A 13,372-nucleotide genomic window follows, 5' to 3' on the forward strand; every position below is an offset into this window, starting at 1 on the left:
TTTTAAGGCATCCGAACTCATTTTATTAAATCATTTGTGCTAGAAAATTTGTGACAGGGTTACATTTTGCCTTAATTTCTTAACTAAGAAATATTAATTTTTTTCTTGTTTCTTGATGACTCATGGCATCATCAAGAACGCCAATTATTATAGTATGTTCTAATAGACTTACAGAGGTTTTTGAAAGGAGACAGGAATATGTTTGTTTATATTCACCTCCAATTGCACCCCCATTCTTCCTGGTCCCCCATCTCACCCTTTCTGGTGTATATTTAGCATTTCTGTATATGCCTTTTCTTTTTCTCCTTCCCTTACTATCAAAAGACATTTATGCTTGTCCCCTATGCCTATTTATCCAACTTATTCCTGATCCTTCTGCTTTGTTTTTAATCTAGATGTGGGCTGTGAGACCAGATAATGCTGCATTTTGTTTAAGAAAGAATTGTTCACTTGTCAATATCTTCCCATTCTCCCATTTTTCCTTAAAGAAAGGGAAATAAACACTAACATTTCAATCTGTCCTAGGATAAAAACTGAAAAAGTCCCAATATTTGGACCTGGTCACCATGGACACACAAAAAAATCTACTTTATAGCAGTATTCTGCACTTATTCAGAACGCAAGCCATATTAAAACTTATAGGCAAAGACTTGCAAAAAAGGCCTGGAGGTGTGATTAGGGCAGGCCAGGAAGACTGATTTCACTGACATTTGCTCCTCACCATCAGGCAAGCTATACTACTTCTAGGAGGGGGTGGGGTCTTGCTGTGGTGGAAATAAAAACCACTCTGCTTCTGATTGATTCTAGTATTATCAAGAATTTGTTTAAAAAGACAACAAATAAAAAGTGTTGGCGAGGATGTGGAGAAAAGGGAACCCTTGTGCACTGTTGGTAGGAATGTAAATTGGTGCAGCCACTATAGAAAACACTATGGAGGTTCCTCAAAAAATTAAAAATAGAACTACCGGGCTGGCCCGGTGGCTTAGCAGTTAAGTGCGCATGCTCCACTACTGGAGGCCCGGGTTTGGATCCCGGGTGCGCACCGACGTACCGCTTCTCCGGCCATGCTGAGGCAGCGTCCCACATACAGCAACTAGAAGGATGTGCAACTATGATGTACAACTATCTACTGGGGCTTTGGGGAAGGAAAAAAAGGAGGAGGATTGGCAATAGATGTTAGCTCAGAGACGGTCTTCCTCAGCAAAAAGAGGAGGATTAGCACGGATGTTAGCTCAGGGCTGATCTCCCTCACAAAAAAAAAAAAAAAAAAAAGAACTACCATATAAGCCAGCAATTCCACTTCCCAGTATCTACCCAAAGAAAACAAAAAACACTAACTCGAAAAGACATATGCACTCCTATGTTCACTGCAGCATTATTTACAACAGCCAAGATATGGAAGCAACATGTGTCCACTAACAGATGAATCAATAAAGATGTGGTGTGTGTATGTATATATATATGTATATACACACACAATGGAATATTACCGAGCCATAAAAAAGACAGAAATCTCCCCAATTGCATTAACACAGATGGACCTGACCTAGACAGCATTATGCTAAGTGAAGTAAGTCAGACAGAGAAAGACAAATACTGTACGACTTCACTTACATGTGGAATCTAAAAAAAACAAATGAACAAACCAAACAGAAACAGACTCACAGATACAGAGAATAAACTGGTGGTCACCAGAGGGGAGGTGAGTGTGGGCTGGGCGAAATAGGTGAAGAGGATTAAGAGGTACAAACTTCCAGTTATAAAATAAATAAGTCATGGGAATGTAATATACAGCATAGGGAATAAAGTCAATAATATTCTAATAACTTTGTATGGTGACAGAGGGTTACTAGACTTTTCGTGGTGATCATTTCGTAATGTATATAAATGTCAAATCACTATGTTTTACATCTGAAACTAACATAATACTGTATGTTAACTGTACTTCAATTAAAAAAACCTGATATATTGGGGCTGGCCCGCTGGTGCAGTGGTTAAGTGCGTGCGCTCCACTGCGGTGGCCCGGAGTTCACAGGTTCGGATCCCGGATGCGCACGGACGCACCGCTTGTCAAACCATGTTGTGGCGGCGTCCCATATAAAGTAGAGGAAGATGGGCATGGATGTTAGCCCAGGGCCAATCTTCCTCAGCAAAAAGAGGAGGATTGGCATCGGATGTTAGCTAGGGCTGATTTTCCTCACCAAAAAAAAATAATAATAATAATAAAACAAAATAAATAAAAATCATGATTTAAAAAAAAAACCAGATATAAAATAATTAAAGCAGACTTAATCAAAAGCCAGTCAAAAAGAACTAAAATGGAGCGCAAGAAACATCTAGTATATGGTCCCTCTTAAAACAAATACATTTCCACATTCTAAAATATCATATAATCTTTGGTCTCTAGATCCCTAATTTGATGGATAGTGAGCATGGAAGGTAAAGTAAAGGGCACTCTCCTCTTGTTCATGGCTATTTTAACTGCACCAAAAGCTAAAAATAAAAACCACTCCAAGCTAAATTAAGAGTTAAATTTTAGAATTCTATCCATACTGTGGACATTATAACATAATGTTGTATCACTTATGTAACTATCAGCAAAAATAAATCCTAAAGTCTTTTTCCTGAGATGATGGTTTTTGCCAATGATAACACAAGTAATCATATGAACTGAAATTCTAATTGAACTGATTTAAGCAAGATATACAAGCAATATTAATTTTCTGAGGTGACAGTGATGTTTCTTAAATTATCAAAATGAAGTTTCCTTTCTACACTATAGGGATTCTGCTCTCAGTGGTAATGAGGGCTAAGAATTCAAAACAGAACTCTCTCACCTTATGAAAACAGCAAAACTGATATTTAGAGACAATCAGCTTTTTATGGTAAGGGCTATGTTATCAAGAGAGTCTACTCTCTTCCACCAATAAGGAGTGCTGTAGGATAGCTTCTGTTGCATCAAACTGACTCCTGTTTTCTGCTGCTAACCACTGTTTAAGTCCTCAAAACACAAAAACCCTTCTGGTGGTGAAAAATAATTATAGTAGCCATCTACTACTGAGCATTTAGCACGTGCCAGCCACTGTTCTAAACGTTTTAAATACAGCATCTCATTTCATACTTAAAAGAAAAGCAGCCCCTACCATTTAGGAACTGGCCTGACACTGACGCGTAGGAGCGGGCCTGGTGTTCACAGCTAGGCCCTGGTGTTTTCCTGTTGGACATAAACAATCTCACAGAATACCAACATCAGGTCACAGTGGTCTGGGACAAAACACATAGCTTTGTTTAAAAGCACTTACAAAAACAAGGTCACTGCACAACCACAAAAATACCAAATATCCCCCTCTCTAGGTAATGTAAATCACTGCTGCTTTAGGGTCACTTCAGTCTTCATCCCTAGATATTTGTTAAGATACTCAATCACAACATTATCTCTGCTTTCTGACATCATCAGTCTTAAGCAAACCACATTTCCTTGAATTCCCTCTAACACAAGCCCAAATCCTCTCCTAAGTCCTAATACCCTCTTACTGAGAAGCCCTAAAGACCCCATGGTGTGTGATCTCCCATGCTGCAAACAAGCAATGAACTCAACTTGTTTAATTATAGGTATGCTCCCGGTGGTCTCTGGGAACAGGGCATTGGCAGAAATGGAGGACCCACTGAGATTCAGCTGAAGTTCTTTTCCTTGCACTGGGAACCCTGATATGAGTATACATCTAAAATCCCTTTTGAGGTGCAACCTACCCTTGGTTGGGAGGTAAGTTCATGCTGAATTGGGCTCAAATATTTCACTGAAGCCCCTCAGTGTTAGGTTAGTTTTCCTAGAAAAAGGTCTTTTGGGAATACTTTGGTTATCCAATGAGATTTGTCATTGTTCCCTGGTGAAACTGTTTTCTAGCCTTCTAACACCTGCTCCTATGATCTGTCTGTCTAGTGTGCTGACTCTTGTATACGAGACGACTAGACAGACTATAATGAGAGTATGGTCATCTGAACTGGCCCTAGAGGCTGAGTTCAGAAGATCTCTGACTGGCAAAAATATTTCAAAATTTTACAAGGTATGACATAGATAAATGTTGAAAATATTATGGAAAGTGACAGAAGCCAGTCAGAAAGACCACATATTGCATGATCCCCTTTACATGAAATATCCAGAATAGGCAAATCTATAGGGACAGTACATTAGTGGTTGCCCAGGGCTAGGGCTGAGACTAGGAGGGAACAGGGAGTCACTGCTAAAGGGTACAAGTGTTCTTTTTGGGGTGATGAAAATGGTATAAACTTAGATTATGCGGATGGTTGCAAATATACTAAAAACCACTGAAGTATACACTTTAAATGGGTGAATTTTATGATATGTAAGTTGTATTTCAATGAAGATGTTTTAAAAAAACCTTATAGGGACTTTGTCAATTTTGTCCTTGTGTCCCTAAGAACTGCTTAACTTAGTTTCACAGGCCCAGAATCAGGAGCTTTCGTCTGTTACCTGACTGATGACAACTGGCCTCTAGCCAAGCCCTGGAAATAAAATTACACACACAGTATTCTTATGGACTGTTGCAGTTTTCGTGGCTTGTCTCAATCTAAAGTTACACCTCTTCCAGGCCAAACATTTGCTTCCTTCATATTTTGTTTTTCTTTCTTTCTTTTTGGCAGGGAAGGATTTGCCCTAAGCTAACATCTGTTGCCAATCTTCCTCTTTTTTTTTTTCCCTCCCCAAAGCCCCAGTGCATGGTTGTGTATCCTAGTTGTAAGTCCTTCTAGTTCTTCCATGTGAGCCACTGCCACAGCATGGCTACTGACAGATGGGTGGGGTGGTTCCGCAACTGGGAATTGAACCTGGCCACCGAAGCAGTGAGAGCGCTGAACTTTAACCACTAGGCCATAAGGGTGGGCTCTTCCTTCATGTTTTCTTACTGTAACACTAACTAATACACTTATCTCTTAAGTGACTCAATTTCACCAAGGACAATTTGGCCATTTGCCAATTTGCAAACGGCCAATTTGGGGGGGAGCTTCTGACACGAGCAAGATCATTCATTTGAGATGCATCAACACTGTACTAATGTTGGAGTGGGGACTTTAAGAGGTACTGCCATGGATCTTCCCAATGTGTGGCCTTCCTGTCAATGACATAATCTTGGTAAGACAAGGATAGAAAGCAAGCACTGAAGGACACCTCCAAATGAGCTATGAGTTTGTTTGATTATTGTTTACTTTTAGGGTGGACTGAGGCTTTCTCATGCTAAGGAGCTGTGCTGTAATTGTGGAAAAAAAATTCTTCGATTCTGTATTCCTGACTAGGGAAATCCCAATTTATTTATCCAGTAACAGGACCACATTATACTAATACTCTAATATTGTTATTAAAGGACTCTGTAAGCTTTATCTTTTACTCTACTTATCTATTTACTCTATCTTATCCTTAACAGACTCTACGCTGTCCTTGTCATCCACAAACTTCAAGAAAAACGAAGAGAACAAATGGAATTCTGAAAGTATAATAATCAAGGTGCTTAAAAACCCTCAAATTTCCTCAGCCTCAAGTACTGCTAAAGGCCTTGATGGCAATAACATAAATCCTTTCTAGGACCCAGAAGTTAACTCCTTATGAGCTAATAATGGGCTGCCTTTTAAAAGTGGGGATCTTAGTTTAAATTTTAAGTTCTACCCTATTACCAGCTGATATGATTGAATACCACAAGAGATTCATATAATCCTCCAGATTTATCACAAACAGGTTATTAGCTGCATTTTGAAAATATTCACCAAAGCAGCTTCTGAATGATCTAAAATCTGGAGTTCTGGTCTTCTGGAAAACATGCCACCAAAGAAAACTTACCATTGCATATTAATGGAAAGGAACTGACCAGATAGTGTTAACAACTGACTCAGCAGTAAAACTTCAAGGTGGTGTTCACCGGATTCATGTTTCCCAACTTAAAAGACATACATCACAATCTTCTGACTACTGCACATCCATTTCTTCTGAGGGATTCTCCAGAAGATACTGACATCAAAAGTGGACAGCTCCTATCCAAGATGACGAAATCACATTGGTTTTCTGATTCTTCAGCACTCATTTCTGTCCCTTTACTTTACCACTAATCACGCTAATTTTGCCTATTACAATTAATATGATCTCTCATCTTCATCCTATTGTTTTAGACTCTCTAAGATCTCCTTCTGCCACTTAGGAAAAACAAAACTCTTCTATGTTTTTTTCCCAGACCGTAGCTACTACTCTGAATTTAACAGATCACAGGATCTATTATCCTCCATCTGAGCTGGCTGACAAAAATTTACTATCTTTTCCTTTACAAACTTTAGAAGTAGATTACCTTTTATAGGTCCCTCATATCATAACATATCTCAGCCCTCAGCCTTGGTAAAAAAAAAAAAAAAAAGGACCTTGACCTCACATCATCAAAATGCTTCTGCTGAAGTCATTACAATCCTATCAGCAAGGCCTATTCAATCAGAAAGACACTAATAGGGCTGGCCCCGTGGCTTAGCAGTTAAGTGCGCGCACTCCGCTGCTGGCGGCCCGGGTTCGGATCCCGGGCGCGCACCGACGCACCGCTTCTCAGGCCATGCTGAGGCCAAGTACCACATACAGCAACTAGAAGGATGTGCAACTACAACATACAACTATCTACTGGGGCTTTGGAGGCAAAAGTAAATAAAGTGAAAAAAAAAAAGAGGTAGCTTCTTAAAAAAAAAAAAAAAAGAAAGACAGACACTAATAGAGCCAGCCCTGACGGCCTAGTGGTTGAAGTTCAGCGCGCTCAGCTTCGGCAGCCCAGGTTCAGTTCCCAGTAGTGGAACCACACCACTTGTCTGTCAGTTGCCATGCTGTGAGTGGCAGCAGCTCACATAGAAGAACTAGAAAGACTTACAACTAGGATACAAAACCATGCACTGGGGCTTTGGGGAGGGGAAAAAAAAAGACACCAATACTGAGGCTATCCTGATTATGAGAGTCAGTTTGTTCTCTTCAGAGACACTTCAGCCTGGTTTACAGGAACTGTTTAACTCTACTCAAGGAATGTGTTCATTTTAAAGGACACAAGATTGGCTCACTTCTGTTGTAATGAATGATACTTACATTCCCAATATTCTCACCACTACGATATTACTACTTATGTGGACATAGGGTTTACACATGCCTGCTCACACTAACTTATCCTGTGTACCTGAGGTAACTGTAGGAGATTTTCAGATAGTAAAACTACCATCCCATTTGTCCAACTTGGAGGGCACTGATATACTTAATAGATAGCTATTACGATCCTTACTTTATGGTTTTGGAAACTCAGTGAGGTTAAGTGACTTGCTCAAAGTCGCACATCTATTAAAGGGCTGAAACTGGTAGCAGAATCTAGATTTGTCTGACTCCAAGTCCTGAACTTGTAACCATTATGCTATATAGCTTTTCCATATGATAAACGTGGAAATTCCATCATTATTCTAGCTGCTCACACCTCAACAAGTTTATCTATTCATTACTGCTACTGAGAAAACTGCTAAATTATTTCTTAATATCTTAACCAAACCCCAGAGCAATCACTTTTCATTTAATGGCAGATTTTAGAGTCTATAGAAAAAACTGAATTCCTTTGTTAATATAGTAAACTAATAGTTATCTAGAACTATTTATATTTGTCTTTGGTGCATACAAATAACTGAATATTTCAAGATAAATAATGAAGCCATATCATAAAGTCCTTCTCACTTATAAAATTTTCCCTTAAACTATACCAGATATTGATGGTCTTCTTTTTGAGTAACAAAACCCAATCTAAACTTAGCAGTCTTTTTTTCTCTTTTAAATTTGCTGTATTTATTGCTTCTATTTGCCCTAAGTTGAGGGTGTCAGATTTGACAACCTTTTCCTAAGCAACTGGCAATAAAGGGAACTTAAAAGAACAGGTAAAATCCTATTTGAATTAATTTTCATGGATAATCAAGTTATTATTTTAGAATTTCATAATAAGGAATATATTAAATATATTCTCAGTCCAAAAAATGACAAAATACCTCTTAGATATCTTCTTTAATAAATTAGTAAGTAAAATTAATTACTCTTATGAAGTATTCTTAGGAAATACAAAAAAAAAAAAAAAAAGGTACTATCCACATCTTCCCTTTCTCCTTCCCACATTTTTTGACTGCTTACTATACTCCAGGAATTTAACTTTTTTCTGTAAGGCTTTAGTGTATAGATTTTGAGTTAAGATAGGTTAGTTGAGAGTGATAAGTATGTTTGCTATGAAAGCAAGGAAAAAACATTTGGATTATTTGATTACATGATATTGAGATTACAGTTGTTTATGTCTGCTTTATAAAAGAATCCACATTTATAATAGTATATATTGGAAATAAATTATACAACTCAAAGGTTTATTTTACTTATGTCCCTAACTTCACTATTTAATCATATTAATATGATAGTAAAGGCAAAATCTGAACTGATTAGATACACCTGAGTGGTAAAATAAGACTATTTCACATATCTAGTTAGTAAGATATTCAGTTAGATTAACATTTGGTTTCTAAGTTTTCGAAAAAATGATTAAAACAGTAATTATGCAGTAAACAGTTCATTATTCAGAAGGTACCAAGGTGTTTTCAGGATTAAAGACTCTAGTAGTTTAACAAAAACTCAGTCATATAACAAATAACTATAATCTCCTGCCACCAAATATCTTACTGGATGTATGTTCACTTGAATTCTTCAAAAGTATCTTGACCCACATTCAGGAATACGGCCTTTAGTTCGTGTTGTGGGCAGAACTGTGTCCCCTCAAAAGATATATTCGAGTCTTAACTCCAGGCACCTGAGAATGTGATCTTATTTGGAAATAGGGTCTTTGCAGATGTAATCATGTTAGATGAAGTCATACTGGAGCAGACTGTGACCTAATCCAATGACTGGTGTCCTTATAGAGGGAGATTTGGAGCCGGAGCCGAGACACAGGGAGGCCACATAAACACCGAGGTAGAGATTGGAGGGATGATGCTACAAGTCAAGGAACGTCAAAGAGTGTTAGTAACTGGCAGAAGCTAAGAAGAGACAAGGAAGGATCCTCCCCTACAGGATTCAAAGGGAGCAAGGCGGGGCTGACACCTTGATTTCAGATTTCCAGCCTCCAGAATGGTGAGAGAATAAATTTTTGTTGTTTTAAATCACCCAGTTTGTGGTACTCTGTTGTAGCAGCACTGGGACTCTTACAGTGGGTCAAGATTCAAGAAATTAACAAAGTTAATATGGCCTTCCTGGTTTTCCAATCTTTTGGATAAATCCTCTTTATTACTGTTAGCTTTTCTTCTCTCCCCGAATATAGATATTTCTCAAGGATCAGTCCTTTGGTTTTGGTTCTTTTATATATATTTTCCTGTTGAGATTCAATCTGTCACTGCTAAAAGAAAAGCCCTCCATTGGTAATCTAATCTTCAGTCTTGATTTCACCAATCCTGCCTTTTTAACTGCTTTGTGGCATGATATTGCTTGGTGATCACTCAAGCATAATTCACACAGAACTGACTTTGTTGACTTACTCCTAAAACTGGGTTCCCACCTCCTTCCACTAATTTTCATATTGTAGTTATTACTGCATTTAATAGACTCTCATCCATTACATGTTTACCATTATTTTTTGTACCATTAAGAAACAAAAAGTAACTGTAAAAGATTATTAATAAGACACATCTGGATTCAGAGATGATAAAATGTGAAAAAGTGTGACTTAGAATCAATGATTAAAAAATGTTATCCTATTTTCCCAGTCATCCAGAGTATTCTGACCCCTCCTATTCCTTCAATCCACATATTCAATATCATCAGGTAGTAATGATTCTTCCTTTACCAAGTCTCTTAATATCCATTTTCTTTATTGTTTTACTCTAAGCATTCATACAAAGCCAGCTGTACTGTAACTGGCTTCTGAGACTGTCTCTGCCCAGTCAAATTCCCTGCACACCAATGCCAAATTAATTTTCCTAAAATACCTGTAAATGTTTTATTTTTTTTTTACTTTAAGGTAGACTCCTTATCACCACTAGAATAAAATCCAGCTTACTTGGCCTAGCTGTGACAGACATTGCCAGTTGCATACAATATCCAGTCTCCTCTAATTTTGTTTGAGGTAGTTACATACCCAACTAATATACATGTCTTCTCAGATTCCCTTGCAGCTAGGAAAGACCATGTGACAATCTGGCAGAAGTTTTTTAGGGATTTTTGGGAACATCTGTACTTTCCCGATACAAGCACTGCCCCTTTCTAGAATATGAGGCTAAAGATGAAGCAAGCATCTTGTAACTATGAAGCAATAAACACACGGATAAAACTGACAAACTAAGGACAATAGATTATAAACATACAAGGGGCCTAGGCCACTAATTACATTGTAGAGCCACTGTACCCGTCCTGAACTTCCTATTTCTGAACACTTTATGTGATAAAAATAAAATCCTGTTTGGTTTAAGCCACTTTGAAGGGATTTATATGCAGTTGGATGTGATCCTAACTGAAACTAGTGTTCAAAGCTCTTCACAACATGCTCTCAACCACTCATTTTGTCTTACCTCCCACTATTTCCCATACTTGCAGGCTTCCCTGCTTTATTCACATCATTTTACACTGAATTTGCTGTTTACCAAACATGCGATGCTCTTCCACACCTCTGTGCTTTATACCTTTTCAAACAAACGTCATTCTCTCGCCTGGGCAATCAAACTCCTCCTTATTGAGTAAGGTTCGGCTCAAATATAACTTGTTCTTTCCTTTGTGAGCCCGTAACGTTTTGTACCTCTAGCTTAGTGCTAATCGTTGACTGACACATCTGATTCCTCAATTAGACTATTAACTCCTCAGATGCAGGGACTATGTCTTTTTCATCATGTATCCCAAATGTTTAGCACATGGTAAATTTTCAATAACTATTTTAATAAAGAATAAAACACTAACTGGATTTTTTAAAACTGGTGTTTTCTGCATTGAAAGTAATGCACAATTTATATATATATATATATATATATATATCTGCCTTTGTCCCATAAGATATTGTTTAACTATTTTCTTTCTTCCCCAGTGCGTAACTTGTAAAAAAAAAAAAAAAAAAAAAATTACAGTATAATAGCATCTAAAAAAATCCAGTTATCATGTTTTATTCTTCTTAATATTTCCTAAAGGACTCAGCACAAAATTATCTAATAGGCACTTGAAATGCTTGAATTGACTTTACAGCATCATGAAAAACACGGAAGACATTATACCTATAGAGGAAGACTGTGGACTAATCAGAAGGTCCTCTTGGACTTGTTCACTTCCTGGCACTGTCTGCTGATCACTCAGTGAACTCTGAGAAGCACTGACAGGCTGGGACACTTCCTCATGGACCTCCTCATCACTTAACCTTTCTACTTTGACCCGGACATCTTCTTCAGTACTCAGAGGCAAGGTAGCTTTCGTGCTCTCACAAGTCACATAATCAGCCATTCTTCTACCTGTCTCAGATGGGCCAGGTAATTCTAAAGTCCGGGTAGTTTCTGCCTGCTTAACCTTATCAGGCTGAATCCTTCGATCAATTCCAAAAGGAAAAGTCCAAGGAAAAGCTAAAGAAGAGTCAACTGGTTGATTTCTATTTTCTGAGTAGGAAGCTGAAGAATTCAATACCTGGGGAGAACTTGTTTGTGTGCTACACTTTACAGGACTTTCAGGAGACATAACAATGTAGCTTTTGCGTTTTCTCCGAGATTCTCGGCAGACAGGAGTGGTTCTTTCTACCACACTGCACTCTGAAGACACCGGAGAGATGCTTCCATCTCGAGAAGTAAAATTGCAGTTAGAGTTATTTTCTTGTCCAGCATCCAGACCCTTTTCTGGTTGGCTGTTGGGTGTATTCCATAATATGCTTGACTTCATGAACTCTGAGCAGGTGCTGGCAACACTAAACATTTGCATATAGCTGGCTGCAGCTAGAACATCAATGATATTTTCTGTGTTAATTGACAGAGTGGCTGTGTAAGCATATTCTAAAAGGGGTATAAAGCCAGTCACTGTAACATGATGCAAATCCAACACATTCTTGTTCTCATCCTCTGCTTGGCCTACAAGTTTGGTGCGAAAGAAATCACTGCAAGCTGCTAGTACCACCTTATGTGCCCGGAATATTTTGTCCTGGACACGAATAGTGATATCACAAAAATGTCCATCATTTCGCAGCATATTTAGCTTTCCAAGCATTTCCTGGCTGTGGGAAGAGGAGCTATGAGTAAATGTTTTCACTCCCATCTTTTCTTTCCTCTTCTACAGATGCTCTTCAAGGATGCAAATGAATCAGAAATGTCCTAAAAAATACATAAAATAAGCATTAATTGATGGTTTAGTAGTTGAAATAGAAGGTGATTTAGATCACTTTCATGTGGTCCCTGTGCTACAGAAAAAAGCTGAAAGATGGTAGTGAGAAAGAAAGTTTAAGGCAGGGAACATAATAAAATAAATTCCCCCTAGGCTGGGGGGTGGGCACAAGGGGTGAAGGGACGCATTTATATGGTGACTGACAAACAATAACGTACAACTAAAAGTTCACAATGTTATAAACTATTACGACATCAATAAAAAAAAAAATTCCCCCTACTTGTCTCCTAAACTGTCTAATCAGTGGAGTCTGTGAGTTAATGTTTTAATGAACTGCATAGTTTTATTTTTATTTTTATTTATTTATTCCCCCCCCCAAAGCCCCAGTAGATAGTTGTATGTCATAGCTGCACATCCTTCTAGTTGCTGTATGTGGGACGCGGCCTCAGCATGGCCGGAAAAGTGGTGCGTCGGTGCGCGCCCGGGATCCGAACCCGGGCCGCCAGCAGCAGAGCGCGCACAAGTGGTGCGTCGGTGCGCGCCCGGGATCTGAACCCGGGCTGCCAGCAGCAGAGCGCGCACACTTAACCGCTAAGCCACGGGGCCGGCCCTGAACTGCATAGTTTTAAATAATATAGTTTGTAAATAATGACAATTGTAGAGTGCCTGCTATGTGCCAGACACTTTTCCAAATGTTCCACATTTGGTAATTTATTTGATTGTCATGATATCTGTGTCAGTAGGTACTTTATTATCTCTGAAAACAGAAAAGGGTTAACTACCTTGCTGAAGTCAAAAAATTATTGTGTGGCAGACCCAGGGTTCCAACCCAGGCAGGCTGACTCCAGACCTTGTACTCTTAACATTAGTGCTATACACTGCCTCTTGAAGATATAAAGTGAGCAAATATACGTGGTTAAGAGTCCAAGTTTTAGAATGTGATAGGCCTGGATTCTTTGCTCAACAATTCTTCCAAGGTTGTCATAAGGACTAAATGAAACA

At 38.5% G+C, this 13,372-nt stretch overlaps 1 protein-coding gene across 4 annotated transcripts in view; it reads right to left on the minus strand.

Annotated features, from left to right (window-relative positions):
- Positions 1 to 13,372, minus strand: part of ZBTB44 (zinc finger and BTB domain containing 44) — an 85,357-nt gene that overhangs the window by 14,507 nt on the left and 57,478 nt on the right. For 3 of the 4 annotated variants that reach the window (XM_087433936.1, XM_004438478.3, XM_087433937.1), the window contains exon 2: positions 11,287 to 12,360. The exons of the other annotated variant lie outside the window; for it this stretch is intronic. In XM_087433936.1, coding sequence (XP_087290062.1) covers positions 11,287 to 12,304 — 1,018 coding nt within the window. In that variant the 5' untranslated portion in view covers positions 12,305 to 12,360. The remainder of the gene's footprint in view (positions 1 to 11,286; positions 12,361 to 13,372) is intronic. 4 annotated transcript variants of the gene reach the window in all.

Source organism: Ceratotherium simum, chromosome 7 (genome assembly GCF_057802395.1).
Source record: "Ceratotherium simum simum isolate JZ-2026a chromosome 7, ASM5780239v1, whole genome shotgun sequence".
Classification (NCBI taxonomy): domain Eukaryota; kingdom Metazoa; phylum Chordata; class Mammalia; order Perissodactyla; family Rhinocerotidae; genus Ceratotherium; species Ceratotherium simum.